Genomic DNA, 21,290 nt, shown 5'->3' with positions numbered 1-21,290 from the left:
GGCATAGTTTCTGGTCTTATAATCTACAATCTGATGTTAGTTGGTACTGGAGGAAGCTTATTAAGCTGAGAGATCATTTCTCTCATGATTCATTAAAGCCTTCGGTTTCCAAAGGCAAGTTGAATCTTTCTAGTCTTTATATGCATCTGGTTCACAAAGAGAAGGTTCATTATGATAAGGTGGTTTGGTGCAAGCTATCTATTCCTAAGCATATATTTATTCTTTGGCAAGTGGTTTTAGGTCACCTTCTTACTCGTGACAACTTGATTAAATGCCATATTCAAATTGAGTCTTGCTTATGTCCTGTTTGTGAGTTGGATATGAAGTGGCATGATCATCTGTTTTTTAGTTGTCCATTCTCTTAGCAGGTGTTGTATCAGGTTCGGTCTTGGCTGGGTCATCTGATGTGGCCTCCTAAATACTCAGAGTGGATGAAGTGGATGGATGGGAGACCTAGGGGGCTTCATCAAAGGATTAGTGCTGTTGTTCTTGCTGCTACAGTGTACATCATCTGGTCTAATAGGAATTGGTGTATTTTTGAGTCTTATTCTTGTACTGTTTTGAAATTGAATTCTTTGATTCTTATGGGTCTTAAAGCCAAATGACTTGATATTAGGAGCATTAAACTAAAGGCTGTTGAGAAGAGTATGGTTGATTTTATTCAACTTTTGTAAAGCTGTAACTGTATATTCGTTTCTGGTACAGAGGGTTTTGTAAGTTGATTTTTTAGTGGAATATATTTTTCTTCTTATAAAAAAAAAAAAAAAAATTACGCTAAGTAAACATTCCTATGCACTTACGTCAACAACCTAGCCATCTCTGTAATTAAAATGAAACAACTCTTGGGAACTCCCGAGTCCTTTCAAGTTATCACATAGTTTAACTAGATATGCACCACACATAAAAAACCAAACTATTTGATTAGAATAAATTATACCTTGTATTATAATTAATATACTCCATGCAACAACAATACTTGTCATGCTTTAACATTTAGATTTGTTTATATTTTAAATACTTCTAAACAAAGATGTTAATGGAGTGGTAGTGCATTAGACAAAATAGATTTCAGTACAACAACCCCCTGGCAAATAAATATAATCTACTCCAATTTCTCAAAAACTTGAACACAATAAGTAAGGTGTAAACACATTTTAGTTGATTATATTTTCCTCCAAAATCAGTTGTTTAACATGAAAAAAATAATACTTCGGTCAACTAATTACATTTGTCTAAAAGCTATCGAAGAAGTGACAAAGTAAACTATCAATGATTCAATCACTGCTGAAACTACCAGTGAGTTATGTTGCCAAAACCAATTAAGCCAATTATATGTTACTTCTAACATTTTGGTTGGTCACAGAAAACAGGTTAACAATTTTTTATTCTCATTTTTTCAATAATATATATCTTTACAGACTTTAACTCTGCCCCTTAATCTCACACACACCACTAGAGATAATCTCAAGTGGCATCCAATATTTTCAAATAAAGTGTCAATAACTATTTTTCTTGTGATTAGGACCTGATGCATGGCCCTTAGTTTTCCACAATGGTGTTTGATTTTATTTTTTGTACTCATTTTCATAGAGTTATCTATTTCAGTTTATCATCAATTACCTTCCAATGATGACACATTCATAGTACACCATGACTATATCTCTTCCATCTAGTGACAACTGTGAACATAATCTTGTTAAACATAACAATGCTGAAATTAGAAAACTATCAATTGAAGCACACCCAAAGTCAGAAATTACTTGAGTATTCTACGAGTCTCTTATTCAGTACACTGATTCTCTTACCTTGTCTATTTTCGTAAATTTTTTTAATTCTTTTCCAGACCCTCTACTTAAATTCATATGCCTATTTAACGAGTGCCAACTGCATCTTTAATTGACCATATAGCAATAAGAAATTCATAACTTTTCGAATAAATTCTTCACTGAGACATTTTATCAAACAATATGCAAGCACTTTTAAAACTAATACAAATAAAAATAGAGTTTAAAATTGGATGAAACAAATGCATTAAAAACTTTGATAATATCAATTTGATCACGCATTGTTATATTTCACAATCATATGATTGCTATTATAATTTCTCTCAAACTAAAATTCAAACATAAGGTGGTCACCATTATATATGCTCGGCCACTGAATAATCGAGTGCACCATTACCCATAATTCAAAGAAGCCAAACATAATTTTTGCCTAATTAGCTAATCCCCAAAACTTATCACGTAAATGTGGTATAAGAACTTACCCGAAGAACTCGACACAAAGATGCAAGGATTTATGCTTGGCCACTCGGTCCTTCAAACTCAACGCAAACAACAGTGCATGTAGAATCAAACACCTCCAAATTAGTAGCAAATTTTACCAAACTCAATCCAAATCCTCACTACTCCAAACAAAAAAACCTAGCCCGAATTCGTCAAGGAGAATAATGGACTAAATGAGAGGAAATTTTCCTTCCAAACTTATGATTTGGTTTAGGAGGGACTTTAGCTTTTCAAAGGAGAAGAATGGCTAAACGGGCAAAATCACTGATCAAACACAAAGAAAAGGTCACCGGTTACTAAGGGGTCCCTAAGGCCATAACATTACTTTCACACCCAATAAACTCAACAACTAAATCACACCATCCATTTTCTAAACACAATAAATCTAAAGGCTGAAAATCAAACACAGGACTAAGTCCTGAAAATGAACCGAGGAACTGAAGAAAGTCCCTTATATCATTACTTTAGTTTAAAATAACAAATTAAATATTATTAAAAATAAAATAAGGGTATTTTTGTAATTTTAAAATTATACTTGATTCTAGTTTTTAATAAATGTATTTTTTTAATTCTGTTAAAAAATATTTCATAAGTAAAATTGTTTATAAATTATTTTGATGAAATATATTATTATATTAATTTTATGAAAATATAAAAACTTAAATGGTGCACAACCAAACACAAGTGATATTCTTAGGAATCACAGATAAGATTACAGTGCACAACCAAACACAATGATGTAAGTTTCCAGTCTATCAGATTACCCTCTTCAACTTTCCCAATAATATGAAAACTGTGAACTCCTCATACCAAACGACCCTTAAGAGTCTTAAAATGACATCCATGAGCTTATATATTTATGTATATTCCTACACTAAATATAGCTAAACTTCAATCAGCATGTAAACATTTTTTTAATACCTTTTTTTTTTTTATCTTTTATTCTTTTCTCTCACCCATTAGTTAATTTTTTATTATTTTGTTCTTTTTAAATTTTATTTTTTAACTTTAACTATTAAATAATAATTACAAATATAATATTTAAATAATTTAAAAAGAAAATATAGATAAAGTGATTTATAATGTAATATAAAATTACGAAGTAAAATATAAAAAAAGTTGAGTTTCGATAAAGTATTTTAATGAATAGAGTATGACATTTATTAGGAGTGCTCCAACCATACATATCTGGTTCGCGGACTATGGTTAAGCAAAACGCCTCCTTTCATTTACATACTTCATTATGCAAATTTTCTAACAATACCAAGGAAAAGAGAAACTTAATTAAATATAAAATCCCACATAAAATATTTTGTCGGGATTTTTTCATAAATATGGCTTTTTAGCTATTAATATGCAAAAATATAGTAATTAAATTTTTCTTAATTTGTGTGGACAAATTTAATTAAAAAAAATCAGATTATGGGGGAAAATATGGCATAATAATGATTATTTACAAAAATATGAGAAAAAATCCCATAAAAGGGAATACAAATTTTAAAAAGCCATAAAATAATATTTGTAAAAAAAAAACCATATTTTTGAAAACTTTATTAAAAAACCCATATATAAAATGTAATTTTCACTATTTTGTCTTCCCACTTTTAAATCTTCAGCTGGGTTAGAGTCATAAAAAGCCCAAGCCCAAGCCCAACCCAACCTAACATCATCCCATTTTCATCAACTCCTCTCATCCTCTCTGGTGTCTCAGCCACTACCAAACCATTCTCTCCCAGGCTCACAATTCAACAACCCGCAAACCACCGTGTTGGCTCTCAGCCACCGAGCCGTCACCACTGCACCACCAACTCCCGAAATTACGAGCCACCACCTACCGAAGCGGACCACACCATCGCATCGTGCCATCACCACCAGCAAGTCTCGTCACAGTAACACACCTACACCATCTTCCGCCACCACGGTCCACGCCGAGTAGCTTCAAGCTTGTAGTAGGTCCGTATGTCTCAAGAATTTTTCTCAGAAATATATGCATTTTTATCTGCTTAAATACCCACAAAATTATAAATTAGTCATAGAATCTCTTAATGTAGTCGTTGAATGTTTTCAGTGATTAAAATTTATTATTATTATTATAGTTTTACCTATAAACTGTGTATATGTGAAGCTTTTTTTTTTTTTAATTTGCAGTAAATATGGCTTTTAAATTTTGGCATAAAGCAAAATAAATTGAAGAAATAAAAGAAATGTTTTTAACACTAAACCAACTTGAAACATAATGAATTAGAAAAATTTAAGACAGCAAAGACCAAAAAATATATATGTATATATATAATTAAGCAAGATTGATTAGCAAAGTCTCCCAATCATTAACAAGCTGCTTCTTTACTGTTTATGGAATACAAATCTTGACGAGCTTATCATGAATGCATATCCTCCAAGAACATCAACATGTGAATTGCACCAAAAAAAATATATGTATATATATATATGTATTGATTTTGCTTAATAATTTGGCTGGTTAAGTCTGTTAAAAAAAGGTCTGTTCAAAATTCAAGTAAGATCTTATTTATTTTATTGTTAACTTGACCTATAAACAAGCTTGCTATTCAATTGAAAATTTGGTTGGTGTTGAATTTCAACACTGTTTTTTCACTTTTAAAACTTAAAATGGTAGGACCATATAAAATACTTGATTTTTTTTTTAATGGTATAAAATACTTGATTGGTTGGGTGTTGAAAAATAAAAACTAAATCATTTAAATATGTTTTTGAATTTTATGCTAGAAAATGAAAACAAATGATTTGGGGAGATTTAGGAACATGGTCTCCAAAATTATAACACCTATGTGGGTGTTATTAAGGCCTAATTGCTAGTGAATCCAAATCCATTTTGAAATCTTAAAACTTGTGGGCCCCATAATAATGAGTGGTTGGTAGGATGTTTATGAAAACCAAATCCAAATATCAAAATCTGATGAATTTTGTGTTGTAAAATGAAAAACAAGAAAATCAACTTCTTCCCAAAAACCCTAAAAAACAAAATCCACTTCTTCTCTTTCTCTCTCTCTCCCCTCAACGGCGACTCACCGGCCCTCCTAACTGCCTGGTCGACTCCCTCTGCTCTGCCATCAACCACATAAGGTATCACTTTGGGTTTGAAGTTTGCATTTGTAATGATACAAAGTTACACAATGCCATTTAGAAGTGGCATTTAAAGCTTATTTTTCATGTGTTTTTCCTTCTAGTATATACTTTGTGTTGTCATTTTTAAGTCTTAATCAATAGCTGGTGTTGCATTGTCATTCGTTACCTATTTTAGAGTCAATTCCCCTTGTTTTTGTTATAGTGATGTTGCTTTATTGGTAGTCTATGAACTATTGTTGTTGGATACTCTTGAAAACTATTCTGTTTACTTTTTAATCTGAACTGGACTTCCTTGACAATATAGAAATGTTCTCACTTTATACTATAAAGTAGCTGGTTAGCTATTTAGTGATAAAGATCCTGTACCAATGTAGAGTTGAGACGAGAGAGAGAGAGGCAGAGGGAAAATGGGGAGCAGAGCTGTAGTTTTTGGAAAGGGAATCAAAGTTTTGAGCCTCCCATTTAATGGCAAAGCTCTTCTTCTTCATAAGAGGAACAATTTAGATTTGGTTCGAAGAAACTGCTCAAGTCCAACGAGTGGGTCCCCTCTTCAACCTCCGGATGTCTCGCGTTTAGCTGAAACAGCCAGAATTTCCCTCACTCCTCAAGAGGTGTCTTGGTTTTTCGTCATCTCAAGATTTGTTTTTCTAGCTCATAAACCAATTCAAAATCTGTATTTTTCCTTATCAGGTTGAAGATTTTGCTCCTAAAATTCGTCAAGTAGTGGATTGGTGTGAATCTCCCTTGGAGTACCAAGTAATAGCTTATTGGGGTTTTTAATTTGTCTGTAAATTATTGAATGATTGGTTTGGTGACTGACAGGTTCGGACAACTTCAAGCTGTTGATCTTCAAAGTGTTGAGCCTGCAATTAGAGCAGGTGCTTATTCAACTCCCTCTTTTTCCTTGATATAGCCTCTACTCTACTTGTATGGATTTCCTGCTTAACAACTCTTAGTTTAAAATGGGAACATTCCAATTTATTTAGGGTCACGTATAGGGTTTATACCTTTTTTGACCATGTGTTTTTTCTTATTACCTGTTTGAACTCTATGTTTTGACAAATTATTTTTTGGACCCTATGTTTTGTAAAATAGTTAAAATAGAACCTTAAACTCAATTTTGGTCAATGTTTTCTCAACTAAAATCACAAATAATTTACCAAATTAACAATTCAGAACAAAAATAAAATCATTCTACTTAAAAACTGTATTGTTATATTTAATTTTTTCTTCATTAAAATTGAGTTTAGGGTTCTATTTTAATTATTTTACAAAACATAGGGTCCAAAAAGTAATTTATCAAAACACAGGGTTCAAACAGTTAATGGAAAAAAATTTAGGGTCCAAAAAAGTATAAATCCTAATTTTAAATTGTTTGACTGAAATTAATTACACATCAACATGTTTAATTTGTATGTGTAATTTCCTTAGCATTGTTCTTCTGAAAATGATGTTAAGTTTGGAGTGTAGCTACTAATTCTCCTCAAAAGTATTTATAGGCAGCTTTATAATGAGGAAAATTGATTGTGTTTGGATGATTTACAGATACTGAAGGTGACAATTTGCGCAATGATATTCCTGAAACATTTGAGAACAGGTAATGAACAGTACGAGAGGGTGTTTTAATACTTAATGTGAATTTATGTTATGTACAGTACAAATTTATAAGGCTTTTGGGCTAAATTCTTTTACTGGTGAAATGGTTTGTTCTCAACAGGGAAGCCATAATTAATGCAGTTCCAAAGTATGAAGATCCATACATTAAAGTTCCCAAAGTCTTGAACAAGGAATAGCTCCTTTTAATTGGTTGCTGGGTTCTTTCTTCTTAGGCCGATTACTCATTTTATTATTTATTTATGTATGATACTTTTTTTGTCAATTGTAATCTATGGTATTCAAGAAAATAAATTTTAGTGAAGAAGTTGTGAAAAGTGAACCATAAATAAGTATCGAAATATATATGCCATGAAAACTTATCAAAATTGTATAAGAAAAAGAAATATCAAAATTAAATATTTACAAATAGGACAACACTCAACAACTGTTACATTACTTTCGTGTTACATGGTACTATCTGGTAACCATAAAAAAAATAGATTTTTATTTAATTAATTAAAAATTTGACAATTAAACATAAAATAGTGTTTGGTAATTCTATTTTTATTTCTTATTTTTTTAAATTTTAAACAAAATTTATTAAATTTTGAAAATAGAAAATTTTCACTTTCAAAATTTTTTTAAATTGTTTTCAACTTTTAATTTTTTTTTTCTTCTTCAAATCACCACCTTATTTTATATTGTTAAACAAAACACAAAAATAAAAGTAATCAAACGAATTTATTATTTTTTATTTTTAAAAATAAAAAACAAAAATAGTTATCAAACATATTTTTATTTTTTAAAAATAAAAAACAAAAATAAAAATAATATTTTCATTTTTGTGTTTAAAAAATTCAAAAACAAATTTTTACCAAACAAAACCTTTGTTAATACTTTTATCACATAAATTTGCCATGTATATATGTTTGTTTGGCCATGAATAAATTCATTCAAGAACAATGACAAAGACAAACAGTGCATCATACATGTCACAAAAGAAAATAGATGTTCTTGCAAATTGAACAATCAACTCAAAATTTGAAAAATAGTAGGTGAAAAAAACTATTCAACAAGGAAATCCGCCACAATCATTATTTGCAACTAGTTGTGCCCAGTCAAAAACATTCATTATTTTGATGAACCTCTCATTTATTTATTTTTCTTAACTTTTTTTACTGTAATAACTTGAAACTAGAAGAATGCCATTGTCATCAGTGAAAAGAAAAGAAAGAAAAAATTCGTCCCTTAAAATATATTCTTACTTGCCATCATCATTCTCATTGTATATAAGATTATGACAAAGTATATTTAAAATTAAATAGTTAGAGTATTCCTGATAGGTGCTCCGTGCTCCATTCTATCTCTTAAGATACCTCATCACAACTTAATTTTTTCTAGTTTACCTCATATTTTTATATTATATCATACATCAGATTCTCTATATTTTCTTTTACAAAATTTAAATATTATATTTATAAATATTATTTATTAGTTGAAATAAAAAAAAAATTAAAAAACAAAATAGTAATAATAAAAAATAACTAATGGGAGAGAGAAAGGGAAAAAAAGATTAAAAAAAAAAGTATTAAAGAAATATTTAATGAAGCTTTAAAAGATTAGCTATATTTGGTGAAAAATATATTGGTGTTAGAGTCTATTAATTATAGCTAAATCTTTATAGCACCCAATAGAGATGAATTTTAAGCCCTTAGCTATTTACTTTTACATATTTCTTAGTTTAGAGCATCCATTGAAAATGTTCTTAGTTATATTAAATTTTTGTTGTGATTAAATATTGTTGAGTTTTTTTTTCTTTATTAATTTGTGAAATTTGATGTGGTTAAAAATTTGTTACTAAATGGTGACATTATAAATCTTTATTTGCATGTGTGAAAATATTTGAGATATTTTAAAAACTAACCATTTTTATCCTCTATTCGCCATAAATAGTCACATATTTTATTTTTATGACTTATACGTACAATTAAAGACAGAGTGACTAAAATATTTTTTATTTATATTTTTATGCTTGTAGTTTACCCATTTGGTTTACACTTTTGGCTTGTAGTTTACATTTCAAAACCTATTGGTTTATGTATAGGCCAAAATCTGACATTGAGCTCAACATGACAACATGCACTCATAGTGATATCCAACTTGCAGCCCAAAGGTGTTCTAATAACTTTGGACCAATATGCCCAAGTTTAGAGCAGTTAGTACCTACCCAGATCAAGTCTACAATTTGGAGCCCACAAGGCTAACACTCATCCAAGACTAGGATGAGCTCTGTAACGCCCTAGCTACCCCAGAACAGTTACGGTGAACGGTGGACCGGAAATTTGACTCACTACCTGAGTCATTTGGTAAAAAACGTGCTCTAAGTGTAATTAACAGGTTAAGGCATAAAACCAATAAAAAGGAAATGGAGATTTTTATTACAAACTGCTCTGCAGAGCTAAACAAAACGTTTACAAGCTGTTCCCAGTACAAAAAGGTCACTACTGTTGTAAAGTTACAATCCCGCCGACCTAAGCGGCAAAAATAGGGTAAACCCCCTAGTTCCTCTGAGAACACCTTGACCATGGTGGTCAAGCGGCTGCATATGTACACACCACCACATCAGCTCTCCACTCAAGGCTAGGTGAGCTTCTCTTTCCCTTTACCTGCACCACATAGCACCCATGAGCCAAGGCCCAGCAAGAAAACATAACACTTTATATAATATTATCAAATGATTATCATTATAATCACACTGAGCATAAAGCTTTCAAACAAATGGGTAAACACCATAGGAGGTTCTGATAAACCACACTGAGTGACTGCCATGCAAGTCACTAATTCAGATGGAAGAGTGGTTGATGGGTAAGCCACTAGCCTTCAACAGGTTCTGGTAACCACACTGAGTGACTGCCATGCAAGTCACTAATTCAGATGGGAGAGTGGCTGCTGAGTAAGCCACTAGCCTCCAAGCGCTTATTTCATTCATCGACCCTCGGGGTCGGTCTGGCATTAATGCTCTCTGAGCCATTCAATGCTGGTGATCTATCAGATCAAAACTTGTTGGCTTGCGTGACACACGCTAAGGCCGTCCTAACTAATAAGCCAGCTCAAAGTGATCAGTGCCCAGTACCACCCCTGAACCTGACTAATAAGTCACAGCTTCACAGTTGATACTAGCACCCTTGCCAAACCTGACTAATAAGTCAGTGCCATGCACAAATGAGCAACATATGCTAAGCATTCTATATTCAATCCATGTCCATATTTCACAATCACATGCCTCATGTATATCCACGCATGTCATATTTGGGGTGCAGTTTTCTTACCTCTGGTTCGAGCAAGAACGAATAAAAGAACAACCCTGAGAACGATCGACTTTTTGGTCCTTTAGCGGTTACCTGGTCATAACCAAATCATGGGATTCCATCAATAAAATGAATAATAAAAGGTTCCCAAACCAAAACCTAACCTCCGGGACCTCAAACACTACTCAACCGGGTAGTAGGTTCAATCCCGAGGCCTTAGGCTTGCATCCCCGAGCCAAAAAGCTCTCTTTGGCCAAAAATGCCTTAAGGGCCGCGGCCCTCCTTGGCCATGCCGCGGCCCGCCCCTCAAACAGAGGCGCCTAAACCCAGAAGCTCCCAAGGGCCGCGGCACACCCTGGCCATGCCGCGGCGCAACGCCCATTTCAGCCAAAACCCCTGTTTTTCTTCCCTTGCGTTTTCCCTTGAAACCAACCCTTCAAACCCAATTTAAACACCACCCAAACCTCTCTCAAACACCCATTTAAACCTCCAAACATCACTCATAACTATCCCTCATCATAACCCAAGTAAAACATCCCAAGAACTCCTCTTGATTCCAACTTTCCATACCAAAATCTAAAGTCGAAAGCTATGAACGAAAACAGAGCATACATGGAAACTAATGGCTTAAATCTTACCTCAAGTTCAGGTTATGATGCTCTTCCACTGTGGAACACTCTCCCAAAGTATCAAGGCTTAGCTCCCAAGCTCAAACCTTCAACAAGTTCACAAAACTCACAAGGAAGAAGAAGCAAGAAGAAGGTACGGGAAGGACAAGAAGGGAACTCTGTTTTGGGTTCTGTTTTACAGCCTTCCATACATCATATATATCCATATACCAAAAGACCATAATACCCCTAGGTCTTTAAAAGTCTCTAAAACCACTCAAGGGCAATTTTGACATTTTCCACCTACACCGTCAATGATAATTAACGCTTCTCAATTCCCGCTAATCTCAATATTCTCAAACACCAATATTTCACATTCTGTTACCCTTTAATACCCGGTAACACTCTAAACATTAAAAGCACCCCGAGACTCACCCCGAGCCCCGAGCTTAAGCCCGTTTTGACCAAACCGATATTTAACATTCCTTGATCGTCTCATGCCAAATAGCTCGAACAAACCCACATTATAATGTGGTCTCAAATTATATCACCAACATGTGAATAAATAATCAATTTACCCTCAACGAGTCAAATTACCATCACACCCCTGTATAAAGAAATATGGACACATATGCATGCATTTCACATCATATCATAATATAATCAACATATACATGCATTTAATCAATTAATAACATAATTAAGCAAGTACGGCCCTCCCGGCCTACTGTTCACGCCGTTAAATACATCGGAGAATTCGGGGCATTACAAGCTCTAACTTACGCCATGTGGCAAGAGAAAATAATGATTAACTACTTAACATCACGTGACAAAGTGGAATTAGTCCACTCTCCAACTAAGTAGTAGTCATCCTCTGAAATAGGGGGAAAACCGCTTCTCCAGGAATCCCCGATGAGGAGAGCAACGAATCTTAGAATGAGCTTATAAAAGGACTCCTTGAAGGCTGAGAAGATCAATTTTTTGGACAGACCGTGACTATAAACTAATTGGAACAGACTCTTTCTAGGACACGATTGCTACATTCAATACTCAAAGCCACACTCTAATTCCCACACCTTATTGATCTCTCAAACTCCATACTTTCTTTCTACACTTTGTATTTGATTGTTATTTCTTTCTTTCTGCTATTTTTATTTACAAGTTTACTGACTTGACCATCGGAGTGCCTTTGGCCGGCACCACCCCGGTGTCCCAAGATTTCTCCGTTACTCATTTGTCTTTGTTCTACAGGTTGTTAGTACCTGCGACAATCAATTTTTGTGATTGTAGATTTTAGCCTCTACAATTTGGCGCCCACCGTAGGGCCCTGGCAAGCTGCCACTGAGCAAAGCGACTCAACACCTATTACTCAGTCATTCGTCGCTAAAGCAATGGTAGAACATATGGAGGAAGGAGAGTTCAACGTAGAGCAGGCCAACATCCATGAGAAACTCGCCACCTTCACGGCTCAGATGAGGGAGAACACAGAGTGCACTAGAGCAATGGAGTGAGATGACGTGTCGCGTAGGTCGTCTGTACGGGGTCGTACAGTGACGTGTTTTTGGCTCGAAAATTCAAATTAAAATGCTCTAAGCTCATTAGTTGAGTCTAATGACGTTCCTATATTATTTAAATGGTTCATTTGAGTTAATTGGTGAATTGATCACGCATCTCTCTCGCTCTCTAAAAGCACTTTCTCTCTCTCTAGCTTTCAAGATTACTAGTTTTTTCCAAGATTCTCATCAAGATAGCATGACTTTATGAAGGATCAAGGCTTGTGAATCTCAATCTCATTCCATTGTTGTAGCTTCAAGAAATCTCAAGGAGTAGGCTAGGAATAGATATTTTTGGACAACAAATATTCATTTATGTCAAGCCTTGTTACAATTTATTGTTCACATAAAATCATAGACTTATGATTTTATGTATTAAAGTTCTTCATCAACAAAAGTCTACTCTATACTTTGTTTATTTGTGTTTATGTACATTGTAATCTTCTTCCATTGAGTTTAGATTAATCTTGTTTATTGTTTTGAGTTGTAATATACAAAACAAAGGTTGTTGCCTCTAACCCACAATAATAAAAAATCTCTATCTATAAGCCTAAATTTGGTATCAAGTTTGTCTATCTCTAAGGTTTTCTACTAACCAAAGTTATGGAAGAAAGCTCCTCAATCTTAGCCCTCAAGTTCTTGTCTCAATATCCAGTGAGACTAGATAGATTCGATGGCTCAAATTTTGTAAGAGGGCAAGATAATATCAAATTTCTCCTCACAACTTTGAAGGTGCACTACATCCTTGACAATGATTTGAAGGCTTTGGAGTCTCCAAAGGATGATGATACTCAAGAAGTGATCAGGGAAATGAAGAAAATGGAAGAGGATGAGCTCATATGTAGAGGTCACATTCTCAGTGCTCTATCAGATCGTCTCTATGATCTCTACACAAATACTACATCGGCAAATGAGATTTAGGAAGCTCTTGAGAAGAAGTACAAAACCAAAGAAGAAGGTACCAAGAAATTCCTCATAACTTAATACATGGACTTTAAATTCTTTGATGCTAAACCCTTACTTCCCCAAGTACACGAGCTTTAAGTGATTGTGAATAAGTTATTCACTTTTAAGATAATATTGTCAGAACCCTTTATTGTGGGAGGGGTTATAGCTAAGTTACCTCCATCTTGGAGAAGCTATAGAAAAAAGATCCTCCATAAGAATAAAAAGATATCTTTGGAAGAGATCTTGAAGCACCTAAGTAATGAAGGCGAGTCTCATTCTAGAGACAAGTGTATGGAAGAGTCCAATGTTGGGACATCCACGGCTAATGCCATATAGAAACTATTTCAATCCAAAGGGAAGACTCACAAGAAACCCCAATAAAATAAGGATACTTACCTAGCCCATAAGAAGAATGAAGGGCAATTCAAGGGTATGAGAGTCCCTTGTTTTGTTTGTGGCAAGAGTGGCCACATGGCTAGGGAGTTCAAGTATCGAAAGTCCCACAACCATGGATCCAAGTTCAACACAACCGAAGAGGAGTTGGTTGTTACCTTGAGTGAGGTGAATGTCATCCAAGGATGGTGGTATGATATTTGTGTCACTATTCATGTAACTTATGATAGAGAGGTCTTCAGAACCTTTGAAGAATCAATAGATGATTATGAGATCCAAATGGGAAATGAGCATAGAACAAGGGTGTTGGGAAAGGGGAATGTTGATATTTACTTCACATCTGGAAAGAAGGCCCTATTGACCAATGTGTTGTATGTTCCAGATATGAGTATGAATTTTGTGAGTGGCCATATGTTGAGCAAACTCGGCGTCAAAGCGGTGTTTGAGTCCGGCAAGCTAATTTTATCCAAGGGCAACTACTTTGCGGGAAAAGGGTATGTTTGTGATGGGATGATAAGATTGTGTACCAAAGACAATTGTTTTGATAACAATGCATGCTCATCTTCCTCTTATATGCTTGGCCTTGATTCTATTACTTTGTGGCATAATAGACTTTCTCATATAGGATATAGTATAATTAAAAGAGTTATCAAAAGTGGTTTAATTGTATGCAATGATGTTGGGCATGATAAATTTGAATTATGTGTTAAATTTAAGATGGTAAAGAAACATTTTCCAAGTGTTGAAAGGAAAAATAACTTGTTAGATTTGATACATAGTGATTTATGTGAATTGAAAGGAATAATTACTAGAGCAGGACATAAGTAATTTATTACCTTTATTAATGATTGTTCTAGATTCACATATGTGTACTTGCTTAAGAATAAGGATATGGCCTTTAGCATGTTTAAAATCTATAAAGACGAAGTTGATAATTGTTGACCAGTGTTTTGGTCAATGTCTCTGAGTCACTTTATACGACAGAAAAAGAATTAAACGAATTGAAATCAGGTAAACGACACAAATAATTTTATAGTGGTTTGGCCCCAAGAGTTGGTAATGACCTACACCCACTTGCACTTTATTTATTAGAAAAGCTTCACACTTAAGATCAAGAAGAAACATGGTTCAACTAAGTTTCTTAAGTTGACGAAAGAATACACTTCGAAGGGTTTTGTTTGTAAAGTGCTTGCAAAAGAAATCTCCAACTCTTTCTCTACTCTTTTTCACTTAAGGTTAATGATTGAATAAGCCCCTTATTTATAGGGTCTTGATGGGCTATGGGCCCTTACAAGAAAATCTAGGCCCTACATGTGCAAGTGTGGGATTTTTATATTCGAATATGACTAGAGAAGAGAGGACAGGCTCATTACATTAAAAAAAATATTTTGGGAATTCTGATAAGTATCAGAAGTAATTGAGCGTGAGAGCCAAATGAATCGAAAGATTCATGTTTGGTTCGGGAAGGGATCGTGGAAGTTTTGAAATGAATGGAAAGATAATCTACTTTCATTAAGTGATTTATTAGATAATCGAAAACAGAAGATCTTGAAGACTATTCGAAATTCAGAAGAACTACGCTGGAGGGCCCTAGAACAACTGGATCAGTACATTCATTTACATATTCAAATAATATAAGAATAATACAATTTAAATATCAGTTACATAAATAACTTGAAATATTTGATAGTGTCTTGTGAAACCCGGATCTTTGGGTAAGGCATATTGTTTATCAAGTAAGTCTTGTACTCCGAGCAACTTCATGAGATGGCACTAATATGCTCCATCAACGAGCAGACTACTGGCTCTTTACAAAACAACCTGACATAGCCTCTCTGAGCATCTACTCCTTCCAACCAGCATTATAAATTTAATGTGGTATGACGCCACGTGTCTTCTTCGTAGCAGCCACATCATCCATTCAAAATTGGGTTAAACATTTGCACCCCAAGTTTATCCTAGGGCAACTAGCACTGGATAAACATCCAAACTTTGATCAATTAAGTATCTATTCACCTTCTTAATAGCATTTTACATCTCATATCTTTGCTTTTATATGCAATGTCCATGACTCCTCGAACACGCAATTGATGACTTTTGGGTTTCCTAAGCGTCTGTCACACTTTCCCACTCTTTCATCATTGCACATTTTTAGCAAAAAACAAGGCACATTTTCACCAACCCATGCGCACGACATCACATCATGCCAGAAACTCATGATGAATTTTTTTGAGATGACGTCACCTGCTTGCTTCTGAGTCGTTACCTATAAATAGGTCTTCCTATAACCCTTCCTTCTTTACTTTTTCGAACTTTCCAAGCTTTATTTTTCTCTGAAATCATCTTAAACCGTGACCTTGCTCTTCATTTCCTCTTCAAAAAATCTCCTTCTTCTCCCAATCTTTCAACCAAATTTTCATCACAGTAAGTTTCTCAATTCAATTTTTTGTATTTGCATGACTCTTTGTTACTTGTCGCATAACTTCCATGCATTTTTTGGAGATTTCATATCTGTATGTTCTTGATGTTCTTGATTTTTTACGTAAAAAATCATTGATTTTCTAGGAAAATGTCTATTTAAGGAGTGGTAAAATGATTTTAGGTCTTGGTTTAACCTTGATCGTGTTGTTGCCTTCGAGAGGTTTTTTTTTTTTTTTTTGAAAACTCGAAGAAGTGTTGCTTGACTTTTTAAATCTGCACTAGTTTCTGCTCGAAGGTAGAATTCCTGAATAGCTCACACTTAGCTAGGCACACACATAGGCTGGTTGAATAGCTCATATCCCCTCTACTACTTTCACCAGATGCATGCACACGATCACTGGGGGAGTGATTATTCTATTGACCCGGATCTGCTACAGACTCTGGCCGATGAAGTGGAATGAAGTCAACTAGATATTGACATCAATCGTGATATTCCGGAGCCATCTAATAACTCTGGTGAGCACTTTTCACTATGATTTTCATTTTGTTCTTGATTAGGAATATTGCTGGATGATTGAGAAATTAGAACAAGGAATAAGGAAACTCCTTCCGAATAATTGGAATTTTATTGTACATCCTGACTTTATCAATCCACTCCCGGTCAGAATTCCGACCAGAGGGAGGGCAACGAGCAGGTCTTCGTTTGTTGAAGAGGTCATAACTGATGCTTTTTGTTCTTCAGATATGGCTAGGATCAAGCAGATAACCAGACATAGATGTGCTATAGATTCTCATATTGCTAGGTATGCGACCAGTGGACAAAATGTTGAGCAGCCCATACTACAGAAATAACCTGAGCAGATAGAAAGAGAACAACCCGAGCAACAACCACAACCATAAGAGCAACCACAAACACAACCCCAAGAAGTTCCATTTGACGAGATTGATTTTGATGATGCACAGTTAACAAATGTCGTTAGACTCATGGCACAAAGAAAAGTCTGCTTGAGTAGGCAAGTTAAGTGGTACGTGGCTCCAGCTAGCACCCTCTCGAGCCGTTTACTTAGGGAGTACCCCCAAAGATATGGTCTTAGGAGGATAGATTTAGTTCTTCCTTGATCCGATCAACGGACGCACAGTCCTGGTGGTGCGTACAATGCCTGGCCGAGGTATAATATTCAGTCAAGCGCCAGTCTTCCCCTCCATCTTTATTTTAAGAGTGTCATGAATTTCTTCAGCGTCGCTCTTTTTCAAATGACCCCAAATGAATACTTAATGCTCTCAGCGTTATTTATCCTCTATCACAATCAAGGATGGGCCGCTCCTACCCTTCATGAATTCTATTACTTATTTGATTTAAAATCGAATCCAGGCCATAAAGGTACTAGGTTTTTCTACTTCTGTCAACGGGACAAGACCAGGTTCTTGACTAAGCCCACATTTAGGAGCAACGTGGGTAGTTGTAATAAAAAGTACTTTCTAACAACCTCCTTGGGTGCTGAAAATCAAGCTTTCCAAAGCTTGTGACGTCACATTCTTAGTTTCCCCTTTCTTTGCTTAGCCCCACTCTTTCTTGTTGCGTTTTAGGGCCATGGGACCCACCCATTCCTACTATGGACATGGCCAGGAGAGCAGTGGTCTTAAATCAACTTCCCTCTGAAGCAAAGAACTGCAGACTGCTCGTAATCGACGAGAACCTGAGCATCAGCAACCTAGCGATTGTGCTCCCACGGGGACGTCTTCTAGGCCTACGGGGAGGTGCCTGGGCATCAGCAACCTGTCTGGCTAATTCTTCATTGCGTTTTGTCATCTCTGCCAACTGTTTGCGCAGTTTGCGATTTTCAAGTTCCACGATAGGAACATATCTCTCAGGGTTGTAGTACATATCCTCATTAGGCCTGGGAGCAGGTGCTCCTTGAGAATTGGATGAATCACTCCTCTCCTCCGAGTCTGGGTCCACCATGGGCTGCTTTCCAGGTCGTCGGGGATGTTCCTCAATACGAGGAGTCTACTCCTCAGGTATCTGGGGCAATGGTCGCCCACCAATACTGGGGTTGGTTGTAGCGGTCATTGATGATTCAGGAGGTTTTCTGATTAAAGCTCACGTCTTGTTTAATGGCTCTCAATGAAAGCACCAAACTGTTGACGCCGTTTTTTGTCAACTTAAAAATGTAGAGCAATTAAACAAAATACCAAAAGAGACAAACAATATGAGACATGATTTTTACGTGGTTCAGCAATTGAAATCTACCTAGTCCACGAGTCGATGTTATTCAACTATGGAATTCTCTCAAAGCTTCTTGGAAGCAATTTAATAGAGTCTTCCCAATACCAATTTCTTCCTCTACAAATGAATAGCTCCAATCTATTTATAGGTTGGTTTACAGAAAATCTCCCCTCATATTTCGGGGAGTTATTATTCAAATCTCAAATTAAATACAAATAAATGCATATAATTATATAATACGCATATAAATTCCATGATACTCAGGATTTAATAACAAATTACAACCAATCCATTAAATATAGGGATTCTCAAACAGTAACTATGTTCACACTTGGCTATCGACCTCAAATATTCGAATGCCTTCGAGATTGACTAACTATCACAAGCTCGCTACCTCGGTTTTCCTTGGTCTTAACAAGTAACTTTGTCGAGATCATCCCTTTCGAGCTCACAATGCCCGAGGTCGAACCGTCTTGTCTGATGGTAAAAGATGAATAAGGAGATTTATACAAGTGTTGAACCTTTGTCATTGTAGCTTCGAGATCGACTTGTAACATTGGAACACCTTTGAGACCACGTAGCTTCGAGCTCATCAGTTCTGACGTCGTCGTTTTAATACTCAGCGAGACCATCCTTGACTTTCTCATTAACGCTGAATATATGATGAATATGCTTATTTTGATCTTACACTTTATGAGCCTGACTTTCAAGATCAAAATTTTCATTCTCAAAATTTGGGTGTAACAATATGTAATATTATATTCTTAACACTTTTTACTAATACTAAATACAAACAACGTGTAATGCACATTTACTTAGTTTGATTTATTGAATATATTAATTATATTTATTAAATTTGTATTGTTGTCATATAAATTTTAAATAAATAAAAAATGTTATATATAAAAGAATAACATAAACATATTAAAAAAAATTAAACCAAAACATTGTTTATGATATATATATTGTTGTCCGTATTTTCTCACAACCGACACGTGGCAGTCCCTGGTGGCTGGCTATGGTGTATGCGGACCTCCTCGGGGTATGTTACTTCCCAAGGCCTGAATTCGGAGAAAAGATCCTTTTAGGTTAGGATGCATCCGAGGAGGACAGTAGGTGCCTCGGTTAGTTACTCGCCGAGTTTTGGTCTCGGAGACGGAGCTTCTCCAGCTCGGAGAGTTAAGGCAAGGAGTGGTGTCTCGCCCAGGCTCGAGGATCTAGTTCTCGGACTTAGGAGGTGGAGCAATGTCTCAAGGGGTGTGGGTTCTCAGAGTCAGAAGAATGTCTAACAACCTTTGTGGGCGATTCGTCAACAGTGTTGTCAAGGTACGATTTGACAATTTGCATGCCCACTACGCCGCCTGACACAGAAATACGTACAACATGCCCTGACAGTCCCAGGGGAATGTTCCCCAGAAAGTGGTTAGCTTTCTACAGTGGGCCCTGCAAGTCTCGCCTGGGCCATAACCTCTATTCATTGCAGCCCCATGCACTGAAGTGTATTAATCCTCCAATTATGGGAAGAATGTGCATTAGTTGTTTATGATTTACATTAATGACCCCAGCCCCTATAAATAGGGCTAAGAGTCTCATTGTAAATGGTTGGGTTTTTTTATTGAGAATGATATCTATGCTCAGAGCAATCTAAACACTGCCTGAGAAGACATTGTAGAAGCTTGCAATCTCCCTAATACTAAAGAATCGTGGACAAGTGTTCTTTTATGACCTGAACCACGTAAAAAACTTGTGTTCATATAGTTATTTCTTTAACCTCTTTTATAAACATTGATAGCAAAAAATGCAATCAATATATATAGTATGATAACATTTTTATACATTTTTTTTTAATAAAAATTAAGGTTATGTATTTTATAGGATTTATACTTTTTTGGACCCTGTGTTTTTTCTCATTACCTGTTTGTACCCTGTGTTTTGACAAATTACTTTTTGGACCCTATATTTTGTAAAATGGTTAAAATAGAACCCTAAACTCAATTTTGATGAAGAAAAAAGTGAATATAACAACACAGATTTTAAGCAGAATGATTTTATTTTTGTTCTGAATTGTTAGTTTGGTAAATTATTTGTGATTTTAGTTGAGAAAACATTGACCAAAATCGGGTTTAGGGTTCTATTTTAATCATTTTACAAAACATAGGTTCCAAAAAATAATTTGTCAAAACACATGATCCAAACAGGTAGTGGGAAAAAACACAGGGTCCAAAAAGGTATAAACCATATTTTATATTATTATAATATTTAAATTTATATTAATATGAGTATTAAATATCTAGTTTTGTATTAAATATTATTATAATAATAATATTTGAATTCATATTAATTTAATTAATAAAAATTAGGATTATATATTATTATCATAATAATATTTTATAATATTTCAATTTAAATTTATATTAATATAATTATTATATATAGTCTTATATTAAATATTAATATAATCCTGATATTTTATAATATTTAAATTTAAATTAATACAATTAATAAATATCTATTTATAGTAAGTTTTAAAAATATATTTCATTGAACATTTAGAATATTCTGTTAAAATTAACAAAACAAACCATTAAAATCAATAATTTTCATTGTCTTCCCACTTTTTATCTTTTGTATATAGAAATACTATTATTTATACTTTCACTCCTACGGAAAAAAAAATTCTGAGTGCAAAGACTTTTAAATTCCATCTTTTTTATATTTATGTAATGAATAAAAATGGAGGACTATTGAGTACCAATTATGGATATTTTTAGGGTTTATACATTTTTAGACCATGTGTTTTGTTTCATTACTTGTTTGAATCATGTGTTTTGATAAATTATTTTTTG

At 34.5% G+C, this 21,290-nt stretch overlaps 1 protein-coding gene across 2 annotated transcripts; it reads left to right on the top strand.

The window, feature by feature from the left end:
• Positions 1-3,888: 3,888 nt before the first annotated feature.
• Positions 3,889-7,321, top strand: LOC133789002 (glutamyl-tRNA(Gln) amidotransferase subunit C, chloroplastic/mitochondrial). Of its 2 annotated transcripts, XM_062226707.1 has the most exons (7): positions 3,889-4,238; positions 5,252-5,387; positions 5,765-6,001; positions 6,081-6,121; positions 6,213-6,268; positions 6,936-6,987; positions 7,108-7,321. In XM_062226707.1, exons 3-7 carry the CDS (start codon positions 5,798-5,800, stop codon positions 7,181-7,183), a joined length of 429 nt encoding a protein of 142 aa, XP_062082691.1. In that variant the 5' UTR covers positions 3,889-4,238; positions 5,252-5,387; positions 5,765-5,797; the 3' UTR covers positions 7,184-7,321. The 2 variants fall into 2 exon arrangements, with proteins under 2 accessions (XP_062082691.1, XP_062082690.1); XM_062226706.1 differs by lacking the exon at positions 5,252-5,387.
• The last annotated feature ends 13,969 nt before the right edge of the window (positions 7,322-21,290 follow it).

This window comes from Humulus lupulus, chromosome 7 (assembly GCF_963169125.1).
Source record: "Humulus lupulus chromosome 7, drHumLupu1.1, whole genome shotgun sequence".
NCBI lineage: Eukaryota > Viridiplantae > Streptophyta > Magnoliopsida > Rosales > Cannabaceae > Humulus > Humulus lupulus.
This window is presented reverse-complemented; position numbering and strand designations above follow the sequence as displayed.

Bases quoted from the DNA above. Each gene is read 5' to 3' on its own strand.
- LOC133789002 (XM_062226706.1), top strand. From the start codon at position 5,798: ATGGGGAGCAGAGCTGTAGTTTTTGGAAAGGGAATCAAAGTTTTGAGC. The intron at 6,002-6,080 runs GTGTCTTGGTTT...TTTCCTTATCAG, and splicing joins TTTCCCTCACTCCTCAAGAG to GTTGAAGATTTTGCTCCTAA. The intron at 6,269-6,935 runs GTGCTTATTCAA...GATGATTTACAG, and splicing joins TGAGCCTGCAATTAGAGCAG to ATACTGAAGGTGACAATTTG.